This window comes from Callorhinus ursinus, unplaced genomic scaffold (genome assembly GCF_003265705.2).
Source record: "Callorhinus ursinus isolate GAN/ISIS: 27379988/994484 unplaced genomic scaffold, GSC_fseal_2.0 scaffold5, whole genome shotgun sequence".
In the NCBI taxonomy this organism is placed as follows: Eukaryota; Metazoa; Chordata; class Mammalia; order Carnivora; family Otariidae; genus Callorhinus; species Callorhinus ursinus.
The window spans coordinates 19,821,819-19,841,356 of record NW_027397067.1 but is presented as its reverse complement, the minus strand read 5'-3'; the positions used below and the strand labels follow the sequence as shown (position 1 = coordinate 19,841,356).

Here is a 19,538-nt window from a genome sequence, read left to right as displayed (position 1 = left end):
ATTAGGCTACTGACCCTTTTAAAAAATTGATTTATAGAAGCTCTGTATACATTCTAGATACAAGTCTTTTGTTGAATATATTGCATATATTTTGTACCACTCAGTAGTATGCCTTTACATTTTATTTTCTTCTTTCTTTTCATTTTCTGAGAAGCTTGTAATTGTAATGAGGCCCAGTTTATTAAAATTTTTTTATCCTTAGTAATTTTTGTTATCTCTAAGAAGTCTTTGCCCACTCCAGGATTACTAATATATTCAGCATTTTTTCTTCTAGAAGTTTATAATCTTTGTGTTTATGTTTGCACATATAATCATTTCAAAATAACTTTTGTTGTGGTATGATATAGAAGGTCAAAGTTCATTCTTTTTCTGTAGGTTTATCTAATTGTCCCAACACCAGAAGTTGAAAATATTATCCATTCTGTATCAAATTGCTTTGGTGCTTTTGTTGAAAACTAATTGAACACATATATTTCTGGACTTTAATCCATTCCACTGATTTGTTTGCCTATCCTTACATTAATACTAAATGGTTTTGATTATTGTAGCCTTATGTTGAGGCTTAAAAATCAGATACTGTAATTCCACTGATACTATTCTCTTCCTAGATGACTTCGGCCATTCAAGGTTATTATTTCCAAGTAAATTTTAGAATTAGCTCATCAATTTCTTTTTTACAAAAGCCCATTAGGAATTTGATTAACACTGTATTAATCATAGAGATGTAATTTAATAATGTTTGGTTAAGAATTTATGCATCTATGTTCATAAGAGATATTCATCTGTAATTTTCTTTCAATGTCTTTGTCAGGTTTTGATATTATAGCTACATTGCTCTCAAAACAATCTGAGAAGTGTTCCCTCTTCTCTATTTTCTAAAAGAGTTTATTACATTTGAATTTATCTCTTCCTTAAATATTTGATAGAATTCTCCAATAAAACCATCTTCACCTTAAGTTTTCTTTTTGGGAAGGATTCTGTTTACAAATTCAATTTCTTTAACAAATATTTGACTACTCAAAGGTACAACTTCCTGTTTTATGTCTGGTATGAAGTTTCACCAGAATTTTTTTTCATTATATCTAATTTGTCTAATACGTTGGCATAAAGTTGTTCATAATATTCTTTTGTTATCCACTGTGTATATATGATCTGTAGTAAAGTTTAGTCCTGTCTTTCATTTCTAATACTGGTGATTTTTATTTCTCTTTTTGTCAGTGTTACTAGAAATTTATCAGTTTGGCATTGCTGATATTCTTTATGTTAGCCTATTTTCTATTTCATTGGTTTGTCTTATTTTTATTATTTCTTCCTTTCTTATGTAGATGCAATTTGCTTTTTTTTTTAGATTTAAAGGTAGAAACTTGTATCAATGATTTAATAACCCTTGCTTAAACCTCTGAACTTCTCTTTAAGCACTGATTTGTATGCTGTGTATGTTGTATTTTTATTATCATTTAGTTTAAATTATTTTCTGAGTTCCCTTTTAATTCTTCTTTGGCCCATGTGTTATTAAGAGGATTTAATTTCCAAATTTTGGGATTTTCCTAACATTGTTATTGATTTCTAGTTTAATTCTGTTGTGACTTAAGTACAGAAAGTTGACCCAGTATAGTGTTCCTCAATGAACATTTCATCTGCATATGAAAACAATGTGTTTCCTGTATTGTTAAGTATACTGTAAATTTCAATTTACAATAAATTTGACAATGTTGTTCAAATTTTCTCTCTATATATACACACACTTTTTCCACTTTCCTGTCAATTACTGAGAGAAATGTATTAAAATATCCAACTATGAATACCCATTTGTCTAGTTTTTTTTTAATTTTGTCATTCTATATTTTTAAGCTCAAATGCATACATATTTACAATTGTTATGTCTTCCTGATGAATGTGCTTTATATCATCGTGTTATATGTTCTATGCTTACTTTTTGCATGTAATATATTTTCCTATCCTTTTATTTGCAGTCTATCTGCTCTTAACACTGTGAATCTTATACTCAGCCTATATAAATCTTACTTGCTTTTCCACACTGACAATCTCTGTCCTTTAATTGGTATATGTAGTCCATTTATATTTAATGTAATTATTAACATGTTTGGGTTTAAAGTTTATCATTATGTTATTTGTCTTGTATTCACCCCAACCGCTTTTGATTCATTTCTCCTTAGCCAAATGATTTTTAGTATTCTGTTTTTATGTTCTTTATTAGCTTTTCAGCTTAACTTCTTTTGTTTCCTATTTTAAAAAATGTTTTTCTTAGTGATTGCTCTTAGGATTAAAGTAATGCATCCCTAATGTATTAAAGTCTATTTAAAATACAGTCTACTTGTTAATATTGTATCATTTTTTTGTGTGAAAATGTAGCAACTACAGCACTGTAACTCCATTTACTATCATCTGCTTATGCTATTTTTATACGATTTTATTTCTTTCTATGTTATAAACTCTATACTGCATTGTTTGCAGTTTTGCTTTAAGCAATCGGTTGTCTTTCCAAAAATTAACAAAAGGAATATAGTCTCACATATTTATTCACGTATTTATCATATCTGGTGTCTTCATTTTTTCCTATAAATCTTATTTTCCATCTGATATAATTTCCTTCAGCCTGAGAGACTCTAACATTTTTATAGTGAAGGTCTACTGGTAACATATTCAGTCTGCTTTTGTTTACCTGAAATTGCTTTACTTTGTCAGCCTGATATTTTCTAAACTTGTACTGTAGGCTCATATTTTTCATCAAATTGGGGAGAAAATGGGCAATATTGCTTAAAATATTTTTTCTTTTCTTTCTTATTCTTTCTCCTCTTGAATTCTGATTAAATGTTTTATCATTTTAAACTGTCCCACCAGTCATTGAAATCCTTTTCATTTTATTTTACTTTTTACATCTCTGATCTTCAATTTGGATAGTTTCTGTCAACCTATATTCAACTTCACTGAAACTTACTTCTACATTGTTCAATCAGCTGTTAATCTTATCTAGTAATTTTTAAAATTTCAGATTTCTAGACTTTCCTTTATATTCTAGACTTTCCTTTGGTTCTTTTTCTAGTTTCAATTTTTCTACTGAATTTCTTGTTTACTCCTTGTGTTCTTTTCCTTCAAGTCCATAAAATATGTGTAATAATTGCTTTAAAAGTATTTGTCCCTAATTCCAGCATCTGAATAAAATGCTCTATAGGTTGTTTTTTTGCCTTGATTTTGGGTCACATTGTCTTACTTTGTTGAATGATTAATAATTTTTATTATATGATGGACATTATAGTTGATTCTATTTAGGGAGTCTGGCTTATGTTGTCTTCTCTAAATGACATTGAGTTTTCTGTCAGGAACTAAATGGCATACCTACTTCACCTTTGTAGGCATGGTTTTATGCTTTGTAAAGCTAGTCTATTTCAAATTTTCCTTCATTCTTAGGAGTGGCTCTCAATTCAGTGTGTGATCATTACTCCTAATGGTTGACTTTTCTAAGGCCTCCTCTGAATGCTAAAGGAACTCAGGAAGGTTTCCTTTCTCTGGCTGGGCTGAAACTCTGATGTATCCCAGCTCTGTCTGAGCCCTCTTCTTCCATTCAATTCTCAGACACACAACCACTATCAGGTCATGGGTGGTTTTGCTCTGTGCAAGAGCAGCACAGCCTCAGCCAAGGATGTAAGGGAACATACCTGTGGACTTATGTCTACACCCTCTGCTCAGCTTCCTTCTCTTGCTATACTGTCTCACCAATCTCAGCCACCTCAACAGCCCCAACTCCAATCTCTTCCTCCTCAAATCAGTGAGGTTGCCCCTCTTCACTCTCCAGTTGAGCTCCTCGTCCACACAAGTTGGCCAGGGAAGTGTCATCATGAAAAAAGCCAGTGTGAAACATAGGGCTCACCTCACTTTTTCCCCTTCTCTTAAGAATCAAGGTCCTGTACTTTTTGTCCAGTGCCTGAAAAGTTGACCTCATATACTTGGTGTAGTTTTATAATTGTTAAATGCAAGAGATAAGGCCAATACCAGTTATTCCATCATAACCTGAAGCAGAAACCCCTGATGTTACATTTTAAAATTTTGTTTATTATGTGAGAACTGCATATATGTGGCAAGTAAATATATACATGTTAATTTAAATGTGCATTTTAATGTGTATGTGTTGCACAGTTAATGTTTAGTTCAGAAGCTTAGGCATCTGATTCTTGAGTATCAACTACATAATCTAGGTAAATTTTGCTTTGCAAGGATTTGTGTCCTTTTCTATAGTGTGAGGATAATAATACAGCCTACTCCATGGTATTTTGTAATTATTAAGTAATGTATAGCAACACTTAACACAGTTTATTGCTTATTACAAATGCACATGATAATACTATTCTTCATACATTATATATAAAAATATCTAAAACATCACCAAAACATTTTAACAGTAATTATTTCTGGGTAACACATATCTCCTTTGACTTCTATAATCTCACACTCTTTACAATGAATATATATCTTTTAATAATCAAAAATAAATATTATTTTAAAGGACAGTTGACTTCCAGAATATTTGATATTAAAAGTTCCTAAATTAGCTTATATTGCCAAAAACTGCCAGTATTTTTCTAGAGAAAATTATTCTTTGTTTCTTTTTCTTTCTTTCTTTTTTTTTTGCCTATCAGGAAGGTAATAAACAATGAAATAAGTTAATAGTATGCACATTTGAACAGTCAGTGGAAGAGGGAACTAAGAATGCCAAAATCCTGAAGCCATTATAAGACCAGTAATGAGCACATATACCTTTTCTTGCCCCTGAACTGAGAATTATTGAAACATCTGATTACTAGAGAAACCAACGATATAATTTAGAAATGATACCATTTAGAAAATAAAAATGTGAAATGCATTTCTCTTTATGGCTGGAAAGTGTATTTTAAACAAAGATAACATTTCTAAAGGAACCACCATGTTTGTTTATTAGTGGAATAGTGAGCAAATAATCTAAATTTTATCACAAAAAATGTTGCTTTTTTGATCTTTTTAAATGTATGTTTTAGAATTTTCTTTCTTCCAGTTAAAAGCTTTTATATTGGAGAATAACTCCTCTCACATCCTTTTTTTAGAGAAAGAGAGAAAAGAGTGTGAGTGGTGGGGGGAGAGGCAAAAGGCGAGGGGGAGAGAGAGAATCTTAAGCAGGCTCCATGCTCAGCATGCAGCCCGGTGCAGGGCTTGGATTTCACAACCCTGAGATCATGACTTAGACCAAAATCAAAAGTCAGATGCTTAACCAACTGAGCCACCCAAGAACCTCACTTCTCTCACATTCTTAATTTTCTTTATCAGAGTAGCTAGGAGTTTGCTTGGCCTTTGGTCCTTTTGTGTTTAGATTATATATGAGCAGAGACACATTTCTTATCTTAAACTACGACTTTCAGTAAAAGATGTCCTTAACTCAGCCACCGAGATGTTAGGAATTAAGTGGTATCAAAATCTTAACAAGGCTATTCGAGAAAGTTTTAGATTATGAACATCAGAAGTCCACAAAAAGAAGATTAAGAACACCAGATTGTAGCCTGAAAAAAACTTCCCTCTTCCTCTCCTGATATTTTTGTTTATATTATTGGATGTGGATTTTCTGAATCATGAGAGGATAAAAGACAGCATTATTTAAAAAAAAAGAGAAGAATGCATTATAATATGAAAATGCATATAGCCTGCACAAGCTTTGGAAAATATTTACTTCTTTGAGCTAGTTTTGGAATGCAACAAATCTTATTCCCATGATAAGTTGGGATGCATGGGCCAAAAAGTCTCCATGTTTCTACAAACCAGGTATTTTTTAGACTACTGAAGGCCCTATGAATGTCAATGACTGTAAATCAGGAAGGTAGTAACCTGGTAACAAAAACCAAAACAAAAACATATAAAAGAAAATCAGATATAAGTTCCTAGCTTTTGATACTGTTTTTAAAAAGTTTTAATATTTCAAATTGCTGAAAATAATTTCTTCAGTCAAATTATTAGAAAAAATTGAATATTATAATATTCTCTTCTAATGGGGGTATTATCTTTCAATGGAACAAAAGGCCAAGATTATTTCTGACACACTGGGGGAAATATAGGCTCATGTGGCATTCTCTCAAGAGAAAGTTGTTTGTGATTTTTTTCAGGTAAGGGAAAAAATTAAGAATAGGTCTTAAATATCAAGTGAAGAATACCTGTTGAAATAATTTCTAAATATTTGGAACATACCTATATGAGACATTTATGATAAAAGACTAAACACTTAAACCCAAGGCCAAAGTCCCATGATCTTACTTTCTTTTTCACATGTACTAAACCTCATGGGCTAGATAGAGATAGGAAAGGAATTGGTATAAAAATGATATGAAGTATAGTAACAAATCCTTTTCTTAGCTCTAATCCTTTATCAGATGCACTGAATACTTCATCTGAATGATTTATTTAATCTTCACAAAACCCTATAAGTATTGCCAAAGTTCCTATTTATCTGATGATGGATCTGATAGTAGAAAGAAAAAAGTTACTGTTCCCAAATCACAGAATTAGTAAGAGGCAATGGTGAAAGTAGGCATTGGTGAACCCTAGGCAACTAGGGTTACCCGAATACAAGGCTCATGTATGCTGTTGTTATTTCTAATATCATGCTATACTATCCTCCATAAATTTAATCTCTTTAGATTAACTTTTGTTTTTACCATATTTATAATACTCTACATTAAATTCTGAAATAGATTTTATTCAAACACATGTCGGTAATTAAAGTAAATATGACAGCACTTAAAAGATGAAAAACAGCTGGCCTAATAAACTCCCTTCTGACAATTCCTGAAAAAGTAAATTTTAAAGAAATTAAAATTTTACATGAAATTTTACATTTATATTCTGATATAAGTAAATTCATTCTACATTAATATCAGGCATTGAATCATCTTTTGCAGAAAGAAACTACAATGTTGAAAAGTAAAATAAAATCAATAAATTTAATTTACCTCCATTAGAACACTGTCATATTTTTTTTCCGATTGTGTTCCTTTTGTGTTCCTTAGTGCCCTTCTATTTAAACATTTTAGAGCAACTTAAAAAAATATTTTCATGATTGTTAAGAATATTTTCTGAAATTACACAATATAAGACTATCAAAAAAAGAAAATCATAATACTTTCATTTTAAAAGAAATTCCTATATAGAACCAGTTTAAATATTTCAGATTTTAAAAAACGTATTCTAAAACCTTTAAAAATCTTAAATGAAACTTTACAAAAACTATTGCTTTTAGATATTGAAAACAATTGACAAGTTCTGTAACCCTTCTATCACTGTGTATTCAATATTTCAACTTCAATAATTTTAGTTTTCTATTTAGAGATGATTAAATATCAGTGATATTGTAATATATAGAAATCTAAACAGATTACTGTAGTTAGACAAGAAGTTTTAAACAATTCAGAAGAACAGTTTTAATACCTCTTTAATGTCTATCATTTTTTATGTCAAAATGCAAATAATTGCTAAGTTAGTAACACTCTGTTGCATATTTTCAACCAAGAAAAAAATACAATAAAATAGTGATTTTGGCACCACTTTCAAATGGTTCTTACATAGAATACAAAATTAATTTAAATTCAAACTGTATGAAAATCAATACCACAGCTAAACAAATCATCTTGAAGTATAACATCACCATTTTATTATGTATTTGAAATGGGAAAGTTTATTTCAAAAGCAACAAAACCCTAATAATAGTTAACACTGATTTTTAAATTGTTTGTGATTTCATTATACAATGAATTAATGTAAAACCAGAAAATTGTGCTGTATCAGTATTTTCATACTTATCAATATAATTGAAGAGTTTTTAAAGCTTGTAGATTTTTCAACACTTTTATGGTTTTATTTACACAAAAGCATGTAAACATATTGTACAAATTTCTAGTCTTATATATCTCGTCTTTGTCTCTCTCGCCTATTCCTGCTCCCAGCTCACCTTATGCTAGTGAATATTCTTGTGTATGCACAAAACATTTTTCTTTTCCTCCTAGAAATTACACACTTATGTGGAAGAAAATTAAAGACAATGGAGTAATTTGCTCTATATCCTTAACCAAATCACATCAATGTTTGCCCCTGTTTAAATACCCATGTTAAAAATAAAAAATGTAATGCATTGTATTGATATATAAATTATTTTGGCTTGCAAATACATTTGTAGCTTCACCTCCTTTCTCTTCAAGCCTTTGATTGTATTATCTTGTGGGAAATATCAATTTTTACTATTAGTAGGTATTTCCAAAGCTACAGAAAGCTATTTCTTTTCTTTGCTTATAACTAGACAAAATGTATGTGGGGTTGGAGAATATAAATTTACTTGGAAGGAAAGTTCCATCTATAAATTCTAGTGTCTTTTTTCAAACATTCTGGTTACGCATGACAAAAAGAAAATAATAATAAAAGCGTTTTCAGAGAACATCTCATTTTTATTCCTGCAACATCCCTATGTGATAGGAAGATTGAAGTTGTTACCAGCATTTTATAATTAGTACTTGTAGCTCGGATGACAAAACTAGCAAAAGGCAGCATGAGGGCTGGAGCTGGTCTTAGAGTTTTGTAGCTCAATGCTCTGGACATAGACCACATAATCACATCACAAAGTGGCTCACACCTTTGCAAGATACTCAGTGAAAAACTATGACCTAAATATGAAAAAGCACATTAACTTATATTACTGTTATATGTCAAACAATCTGTAACTTATTTCAAAGTGAGAAATATGTACTAAACAACTTACTTACAAATATAGTGAAACAGCTATCTCTGAAATAAAGGAATTTTCATAGAGGTCTACAATTGAGATGAAGGACAATTGTCAATTATATGTCTATGGGTTTAGATTTTATTTTCAAACTCTTGACTTTATTCTGCTATGTTGATCTACTTTTACCACTAGAAAAAATTTTTAAAGAAAAAAAACATTTCTTATTAAATGCCATAAAAGTAAATCATGTAGGATGATGTATGTTTTTGGTGACATGCAGGTTTATATTTATTTAAAAGGCAATCTCTACATGTAAATGCCAGTTATCATTTGTAAATGTTCGAATATTTTGTTGAAAAGAAACACAAATGAAGAATGAAGAGAATGAATCACAAATGCAATTCCAAACACAAAACAAGTACTTCTAGAAGACTGTGAAGGGGGCTATAAGTCACATCTAACAAAAGCAAAGTCAGAATCCCAAATAAAGTTTAGAATAATAACATGATAAAACGGAATCTCAATGAAACCATGTCCACAGGTCTATGCTAGAATCGTTTCATAACTTATGTAATTTTTGTACTCTAGCATTTGTCTTTCAAGTGCTCCTATAAAATATGATATTGGGAGGGAAGACAGAAATAATTAGTAATACAAACTACAGTAACCAAAGCTTCTTAGCAAGACTTTTCCTTGTTTTCAGGAGACATTTCAAAAGAGCTTGGTTAACTCAGAAACCTCTATTCTGTGCTCTTTTTATTATAAAAATCACACTTTCTACAACTTTATTCCCCTTGCTTCAGGATATATTAGATCAAACAACAAAAAAGTTCATTGACCATACCTTCTAGATTAGAGTTTCTCATTGTATGCTATACAGATCACCTGCAACAGAATTTCTTAAAGGAGAGGAGGAAGGGCATTCCTGTTGGAAAATGGTAATTCATGGGCTGTATTCAAATCTAATGAACCAAAAATTCGGGATAGAGGGGACTGGAATTTTTATTTACAATAAGCTTCTTAAGTGAACCAAATTTTGAGACTCATCAAGAATAGAGAATAGTTAATATTTCATGAAACATGCTCAAATTTGTGCAAATTTGAACTTCCAGGAATGTGCAGAGTCACTTTGTAAGTGGAGAAATTGATAAAACTATAAATGAATTAATTAACGGACTAACTGGGAGCTGAAGTAAAAATCTACAAATTGTTTGGTTCTATATAGATGCCAGTGTTCACTAGATTCACCGTTCTCTCAAAGCCCAAAGAGATCAAGTAATTAGAAAAATAAAAGATGTAATAGTCTACTGCTGTATATTAATATGAATTAGTACTGTTCACATAGCAGGTGCATGATATTTGCTGAATGAAAAAATATGTCTGAGTGGATTTACTCAAATGTTGTCACTGTAATCCCGGAGAGACAAACACAGTGCTATTCAATTCCACTTAAAAGACACTTCAGCCTGAACTTACTTGGCATTTGTGCAGGCAATGGAGGCTCTAAAGCAAGCTGAAGTTAAAATTCAAAAATATAGGACTAAACTCAATAGCAGGGGCATTTCACAGAGTTTCTGTTACAATATATCACACAGCTCAACAGCAGTTAATATTTATTATTTAGCATGTGAAAGATATTTTCATATATCTGTGTGAAGTCCTAGGTTTTCAATTATATTAATTCATTTAGTGAACATTTAAAATATATGTGCAGACTTTTTATAATGTTTGGGTAACTGTGGTCATCAATTGCCAGTGTAATTCCTGGAATTTCTGAGAGTATCTTGTATTTAAAAAAGAGAGCTACTTAGATTGAGGTGATCTGGGTGTTATTTTATTCAGTATGTTCTAGATTTCACTGACTTCAGTGGTCCTCAAATTCGCTGTACCTTAACACCCCACAAATAAGGAATATTTTAATCTCTAATACTAAGTTATTTTGGTACTATGCTGAATGAATTTCTAAGCAGTATTTAAAGCAACCTTACAGATAATATTAAAGAATCCATAAATTTAATTTTGGAAAGTCCTTCCCTTTTTAAAAGAATCTTTTCTACAAAGAATCTTCAATTTAAAGTGATAATTCTTCTATTGTCCTGATATTCCCAATGATCAATACTCAAAGGAAACAAAGTTTACGTGTGCTTTAGACTAGTTCACATACTTAATATCATTAGAATATAAGTATATTGATAGGTAGGTAGATAGATTTTTTTTTAAAAGACTTATTTATTTATTCATGAGAGAGAGAGAGAAAGAGAGGCAGAGGGAGAAGCAGGCTCCCAAGGAGCAGGGAGCCCGATGCGGGACTCGATCCCAGGACCCCGGGATCATGACCCGAGCTGAAGGCAGACGCTCAACCATCTGAGCCACCCAGGCGCCCCAGATAGATTTTTTTTTAACATTTATGGTCCTCTCCCCTCTTTTTCTAACATCATTGAATGACAGCATTTTTCACTAAATGAAATAGATGTTTTTATTCTGTAAATATGGGTGCTTTCTGCTTTAAGAAGCCTCCAAATGGGGGGAAAAAAAAACAGAACAGAAAGTAAATGTTTAATTTTATTTACTTATTTTTTTAAAGATTTTATTTTTTTGATTTTTTGTAAATGTTTAATTTTAAAGATTGGTCACAGAAGAATGAAGGGGAGTAAATCATAGGGGGAGACGAACCATGAGAGAGGATGGACTCTGAAAAACAAACTGAGGGTTCTAGAGGGGAGGGGGTGGGGGGATGGGTTAGCCTGGTGATGGGTATTAAAGAGGGCACATTCTGCGTGGAGCACTGGGTGTTATGCACAAACAATGAATCATGGAACACTACATCAAAAACTAATGATGTAATGTATGGTGATTAACATAACAATAAAAAATTTAAAGAAAAAAAATAAAAGAAAGATTGGTCACAATGCAAAAGAATTTGCCAAAAGACTGCCTTAATGCAATGAGTTCTTCTTGAAAATTAAACATTTTACATAATCTGGTAAAATACTGGGGTTTTAGAAATTTAGAAATTACTGTATTCTGCAAAGAACAGCAGTATAATTACACTTGTTCTTAATTACTAAATTTAAAACAAATAAAATATAAAAGGTGATTTGTAATCACTTTGCGTTTGGTAATACAATGTTAGTTTTAATTTTTATATGATTAATTAAATTTATATGATTATACTTTCTAAGACCAGAAAGTATAAATCATGACTAATGCTGCTTTCCTTTTTTAAGCATCTCTGGAATGTGATTTTTAGATATTTGCCTCATCATCAATTCTGAGAGAAAGCCAAAAAAATTTTTTTAAGTAATTATCTTATACTAAAATGTGTAAGAATAATACTTGTGCCTTTCAAATAATTCTGATATTTTCAAGGGAGTATAAATTATATAGAAGATAAACACCTAACTGCAATTAGCATTTCATCAAAAATAAAATAAAAATGCACGTAATGAAAATGAGCTTATATTTAAAAGCTGAAATATCTTTTTTAAATTAGTGAAGTTCCTAAAATTCTCTGTGAAAGTTAATGAAGTAAAAGATACCTATAGGCTTTTTATAAATCCCTTGCTGTGCCACTGTAATTTGTTTTTCTACTTTTGAAAAATTATTGATTTTAATAACTTTTGAAAATATGCAAATTTAATCATGGTGATCCTTAATTTCCAGCATAGTTACTAAAATATTAGGGAATATCTTATTTTTGAAGATGAGAACTACTTACTTTGAGGTGAGTTGGTAGATACTTTATTCAATGTCTTCTGTAAACAGAGCACCAATTTCAGTGGTGCTTAAAACTGTTATACCTTAAAATTCCAGAAATTTGGATATTTTATTCTCTGTTATATATTAATTCCATTTAAACTACTTTTGTGCTATGAATTTAAAAGTAGTATTTAAAGCAATCTTACAGTAAATGTTTAATCTACTTAAAAATTATAGACGCTGTATGTACTATATTTTCATATGCCCAATAGACTTGGAATAGAAATCCAAAAACATACAATTAAACAACTGTGAAGAATTAAATCTTAACCCAGTATGTGTTATCGATGATAAATTCCTTAACAAACAAATTAAGATAAGAAGTTTTACTGACTTCTACTTATTCAACTAAAAGGCTTATTTTTCCCCTTCAGTTTTACTGAAGAACAATCGTTTGTTACATTGACATTAACTAATAATGACACTTCTCATTTATTTATCACTTCACAAAGAGTACAGACTACTCTTGGGCATAATACATTTTTCAGCCAGTTATACCTGATATAGACAAGTTATACACTGAAAACACATAAGTTATAGCAAACTCATTCTACACAATGTTGCAGATTTGCAAAAGATATTTTAAATACCAGATGTCTCTTGCCTTTTACAATGATTCTATGTACTAAAATTTCATTTCAAATAACTTTTCAGGAGCTTAGCACTTGTATTTTCCTCAAATATGTACAATCACATATGTTTCTCTGGGATCAGGGTTTCAAAAAATACTGTCTGAAAATTCTTTAATAATAAACAACATGATTGAAATCTAATATTAAAAGGGTTGGAAAAGTAGGCATTATATAGTTTCTAAATTGATTTAGCAATATCACATTAACTGATTAGTGTAGGGATTGAAATCTACTGAAATACTAATAGAGACATACATGGCTACTGAAGATATAAGGTCTTAAAATTGAATAACAATAATCATTGTATTTTATACCATACTCATCCATATTAATCATTCATCCATTACTATATCATGACTGAAAAAAAGTTTTAACTTTTATATTAACTGAAATTTTTCACGTACATCTGTTCGATTTCATGTAAGAGATTAACCATCATCTTAGATAAAAGCATAAGTAAAATTTTAAGTCATGAATTTATATACACTACTTTTGAAGAAAACTGAACCTGTATTTTAAATATGTATTTTCTAAATAATTGAATGGATAGGTATACTTTGGTCTTAAAGACAAATATATTTCACACCCAAATACCATTTTACATAATTAATGAACTTCTGGGCAAAACAATCTTTTGGATACAATTTTCTGCTATATGACCTTTATTCACTGAGACAGGGTTGCATATGGCATTATTTTAGAGGATAGCCCAGGGGACTTGGAACATCTGATGTCATGGCAGAAAAATCTCATAATCTAGAGACCAGCATTAGTATACTATAGCTGCCTATGCTGAGATATAAAGTCCAAACTTTCAAATATTTCTCATTCTTAAATTTGCTCAGACATTTAAAATGTCTAAATGAAAAAAAAAAATGAGGACCAGCTATTAACTGTTCATATTAGATAGTCTCCCAAACCTAACAGTCTGGTCTTCAACTTGGGAGACTAGAAACTTCAGAGGAGCTGAGATCTAAGGGGTACCAGCACTGAGTGACACCTAAGTTTTCATAAAGAACTCCTCAACATCACTGAAAGTTATGATTTCCTCCACTCTGATGAGATACTCCTGAGGCTATCAGGAAATCCAAAGTTATTCGGAGCATGCCTGGATTTCTTCAAAAGATTATCTTTGCAAGTTAAATGTAACTGCCCTCCTGTGGATATCAACTGACCAAGAGCTGTCATGTAAAGGAAGGGAGAGAAAGAACACTATCGGCACAACCCAATGTCGATGTACCAAAAAGCCAACATTGATGTTATATGAACAACCTCCTGGCCCTGACAGTCATGGTTCAAGCCTTGCCCCCTTCACTGTTACTGACCAAAGCAAAGGAACAATTTACAGGCGCAGTTATGGAGCACAAGAGCAAAAGAGTCCATTCCTACAAGCACAAACCTACAAGGTTAATGACCACACTCTGCCTGCTGAACTTCCATCTACTTGTCCTCCAGGACTCACCTCACCACTGGAATCAGTTTCTCTACGAAGCATTCCCTGGTTACCATCCCCTACCTCCGCATTAGGTGTTATTCCTACATTAAACTGTCTGCTTAATCAAATTGGCACCTGTCGCAAAAACTACTAGAATGATGTATTTACGTTTTTATTTCAAACACTAGAAATGTAAAGTTCCTGCAAACAAGATCCAAGATTACTTTATTTTTACGTCTCTAGGACTGAGCTCAGTGCTTAGTACATGGTAAGTACTTAGTAAACATTGGCTGAATTGAAGCTGAATGAGGGTACTACAACATCTGGCACATCTGCCACATTAATGATTTGGAGGTGGGGAGATGAGATTCCTTAAAAAAACACCCAGACTTCACTGTTCTTAAAAACAAAAACAAAAACGAAAACAAAAAACCAGATGAACATCATGAAGTGAAAATGCCATGACAGTCTCCTCAATGCTAGAATGAACGCAGTATTATAAAATCAGAAAACATCAGTGACCTTGCCATCACTGAGTAAATAACACATTTGTAGGTCTATGCAAGAAGACCTATACCATTTTTTAACATGATAATATTTTACTGCCATAAACACTTAAAACCCAGGAAGCTGGTTTAGAAAAAAAATTTTTAATGTCTGTATATTTCTGGGACTCCTTATTCTATGTTAAACTTATTTGCAGCTTTCAAATGATTACATCATTTATTCACTTCAGTACATGGTTACAAAGTATTTGGAAACTGCTTTAATGACTTAGAATAAAAGGAAAGTTCAGTTTTAAAAAACTACTATCCAAAGATTTATGGTGAAATAAAAACATACATTTACTTCATTTATGATATAAAGGGTTCCCTATATATACAACACTAATAAGGTTTTTCATGAAAGTAACAAGCCTATAAAAACACTGAAATCTTGCAAACTCTCCTCTAACTTATGGAAAACATAAAACACTAATTTACTATCTGTCTCTCTAAATTTTACTGTATTTTTCTAAAACATCCTTGAAACAACAGGGGAATATCTTGGGATGAGGGCTGAAATATGTATTTTGGATATATTTTATAGACAAAAGGTGATCAAGGCAATCATAATCAGAGAATAAAGCAGACAGACTTGAATTTTTATCACAATTGCACATGGAATAAAGCTTGAGCAAGGAGTCAGAAGGTAAAGTGCTGCATATACAAAGCACAAAATACAGTCTAATAAATACTTCACATGCTTAGGTGATTTCAACTTAGTTCTTACATGCAACTTCGTGAAAGGCTAATGTTTAAAGTATGTGTTAAACGATTTCTTTCCCCTAAGACAAAACTATTCAAAAACTTTAAAATCTCTTAATCACTATACATTTTTACAATGCCAGAGAAGAAGGAGAAATTATTAATTTTTAAAATTACCCAGCAATTCCATTGCATCATCTTCATTATCAATATCTTCTTCTGTTACAGATGGGGTAGGGCTGTGGAGAGACTCAAAAGAATCTTGAGAGAGCATTGCTGCCAGAAGTTTCTTATGTTGTTGTTGCTGTTGTTTTAATCCTTTAGTCTTGGGCTCCACCTTTAAGCTGAAGAAATATTTAAATGTTAGTTTTCAGCGATGACAACTCTATCAGTTAGCTGTGGTAAAGAAATCTACAACCAAATTTTCTTTCTTTTTTTAAAAAATATTTTATTTATTCATTTGAGACATAGAGATAGAGAGAGAGAGAGAGAGAGAGAGCATGAGCAGTGGGAGATGCAGAGGGAGAGGGAGAAGCAGACTCCCCGCTGAGCCAGGAGCCCGTTTGTGGGACTTGATCCCAGGACCCTGGGATCACGACCTGAGCCGAAGGCAGACGCTTACCCATCTGAGCCACCCAGGCGCCCCTACAACCAAATTTTTCATTCGATTATCTTGCTATGTAAAAGTATAGGCATATTAGTAATATTTTCCCTAAGGATAATGGAAATATAGACTGTCTTCTTTCCTAGACATCCTTTGGTACCTCACTAACCATATCGCAAGGGGGTATAGGTGAGAAATATGGCAAACGGAAACTCCTGCCCCATTTAAGGGAGGAGGTGCTAATCAGCTCCTACCAATTGTCGCTATGTCATAATGAAAGCCCACCGTTAATGGATTTTTCTGATTTTTTTTAAAAGATGAGGCAGCAAATCCAGATTATTATATGAAATTCCTTGACTTACAAACAAATCCATGTCAAGAAAAACAAATGTAATGGGACAACTATTTTAACATACTATGACAAGATTATTTTTTTAAAGATTTTATTTATTTATTTGACAGAAAGAGAGAGACAGAGCACAAGCGGGGTGGAGGGGCAGAGGGAGAGGGAGAAGCAGGCTCCCCACTTAGCAGGGAGCCCAACGTGGGGGTTGATCCCAGGACACCAAGATCATGACCTGAGCCGAAGGCAGACTCTTTTTTTTTTTTATGTTATGTTAGTCACCATACAATAAATCATTAGTTTTTGATATAGCGATCCACACGATTCATTGTCAGATTCTTTACTGAATGAGCCACCCAGGCACCCCTGACAAGATTATTTTAAATGAAAATTTTAATTTTTTTTAAAAAAAGATTTATTTGAGAGAGACAGCACGAGTGGGGGGAGAGGCAGAGAGAGAATCCTCAAGCACATTCCCTGCTGAGTACAGAGCGTGACCTGAGGCTTGATTCAGGACCCTAAGACCATGACCTGAGCTGAGATCAAGAGTTTGCCGCTTAACCAACTGAGCCACCCACAGACCCCAAAATTTTAATTTCTATGATTAAAATAAATTTCCTCATTGTTCTATCATGCTGCCTAGGTCTTGGGGTAGGATGAGGTAAAAGAAAGGATGGATCCAGAACTGGTAAATAAATGTTTCTCAGTTTCTTCCAGTCTAGAGAGTCTGTAAATTTGGAAGAGTTTCTTTGCGATAAAGCTGGGCTCCTTTGGGTAAATGCTATCTTTCATGGTTCTCTCTCCCGCAACTTCTCAAGACAGTGTCTGACTAGACAACTTACAAGTCCAAAGAGCAATCATATATAGTTTCAAAAACTGTCCCAAAGTTTTTCTCTTCTCTGTAATCCAATTTCTTTTCATGTTATTGCCCGAAGGAAGGAAATGCCAAATGTCACCCCATGAAAGAAAAAGACATGATATGTAGAAGAAGTCTTCCCCAAGCAGGATGGAAAGATAATCTTTTCTATATTCAGAAGGAGGGCCCATAAGGCAAATGGGCTAAATGAATTGTCCCCACTGCCACCAGGCCAAAATGCAGAGGTAGCTTGGTAAAAAACAAAAACATAGAACCAACCAGATAAATTTCAGGGCACAGACCAGAACATTTCAAACTGTCTTAATAGAAGTACCAGGTTTAACACTGTCTAAGAAGACAATGGAAAACAGCAAAATGACATTGTATGTCATCAGTGGGCAAAGATCAATGAACCCTACCTCATTGGTTCACCTCCAAGTTATGGTGAATATGTTAGAGAAGGCCAGGGGAAACAGGGATGGAGAAAAAGCTTTTATTTTTCCACATTAATGCTAGTTAATAAATGTAGAAGGAAAGACAGAATCAGAAAATCACCATTTTGCAACCACCAACATAGTAACTGTTTGGGTAAGAATCATCAGTGGATACTAATGCCCTTTGCTGAAAGATTGTTGGGGGAGGTGAACTGTCCAGAATCTCAAGGTGGGGGTGCCTGGGTGGCTCAGTCGTTAAGTGTCTGCCTTCAGCTCAGGTCATGATCCCGGGATCCTGGGATCGAGCCCCGTGTCGGGCTCCCTGCTCAGCGGGAAGCCTGCTTCTCCCTCTCCCACTCACCCTGCTTGTGTTCCCTCTCTTGCTGTCTCGCTCTCTGTCAAATAAATAAATAAAATCTTTAAAAAAAAATCTCAAGGTGTTTTCAACAGATCACTAACATTTTTAATTGTTTTTTTGGCTTTGAAATAATTACAGATTTACATGTAATTCTAAGAAATGATACAAAGAGATCCTGTGCACTCTTTACACTGTTTCCTTCAATAACATTATCTTATAAAACTAGAATACAATATTATAACCAGGATCCTGACAATGATATGATTTTCCAATCTTATTCAGATTTCCCATTTTAATTGTACTCATTTGTGTGTGTATGCCTGCATGTATTTAGTTTTAGGTAATTTTAGTACTTGTGTAGGTTTGTGTATCATATATCCACCACCAAAATCAAGATACAGACCATTTCAAACACCACAAGGCTCCTTTCTAGCCACTCTTGCTTTCCGCCGTCTGCCTTCTTCCCTGTCTCTAATCCCTGGCAACTACTAGTCTGTTCTCCATTCTTTTAATCTTGTCATTTCTAGAATATTATATACATGGGATCATACAATTTTAAGATTGGCTTTTTCAGGCATTCTAAATCCCTGGAGATTCATTCATGCTGTTGCATGTATCAATAGTCCGTTCCTTTTCTTTGCTCTGTAGTATCCCATGGCATGGATATACTTCAGTTTATCTAACCATTCAAACATTGAAGGACACCTAGGTTAAGTTTTTTGGCTATTATGATGGAGTTGCTATGAACATTTGTATACATTCTTTTTTTTTTTAATTTTTTATTGTTATGTTAATCACCATATATTACATCATTTGTTTTGGTGTAGTGTTCCATGATTCATTGTTTGTTCATAACACCCAGTGCTCCATGCAGAATGTGCCCTCTTTAATACCCATCACCAGGCTAACCCATCCCCCTACCCTCCTCCCCTCTAGAAACCTCAGTTTGTTATTCAGAGTCCATCATCTCTCCTGGTTCGTCTCCCCCTCTGACTTACTCCCCTTCATTCTTCCTCTCCTGCTATCTTCTTCTTTTCTTTTTTCTTAAAATATGTTGTGTTATTTGTTTCAGAAGTACAGATCTGTGATTCAACAGTCTTACACAATTCACAGCGCTCACC

General features: G+C 32.7%; 1 protein-coding gene across 1 annotated transcript in view; it reads right to left on the bottom strand.

The window, feature by feature from the left end:
• CUNH8orf34 (chromosome unknown C8orf34 homolog) overlaps positions 1-19,538 on the bottom strand; it is a 377,054-nt gene that overhangs the window by 205,835 nt on the left and 151,681 nt on the right. The window contains 1 exon segment of the mRNA XM_025871441.2: positions 16,000-16,166. Within this exon segment, the coding sequence (XP_025727226.1) occupies positions 16,000-16,166 (167 nt within the window).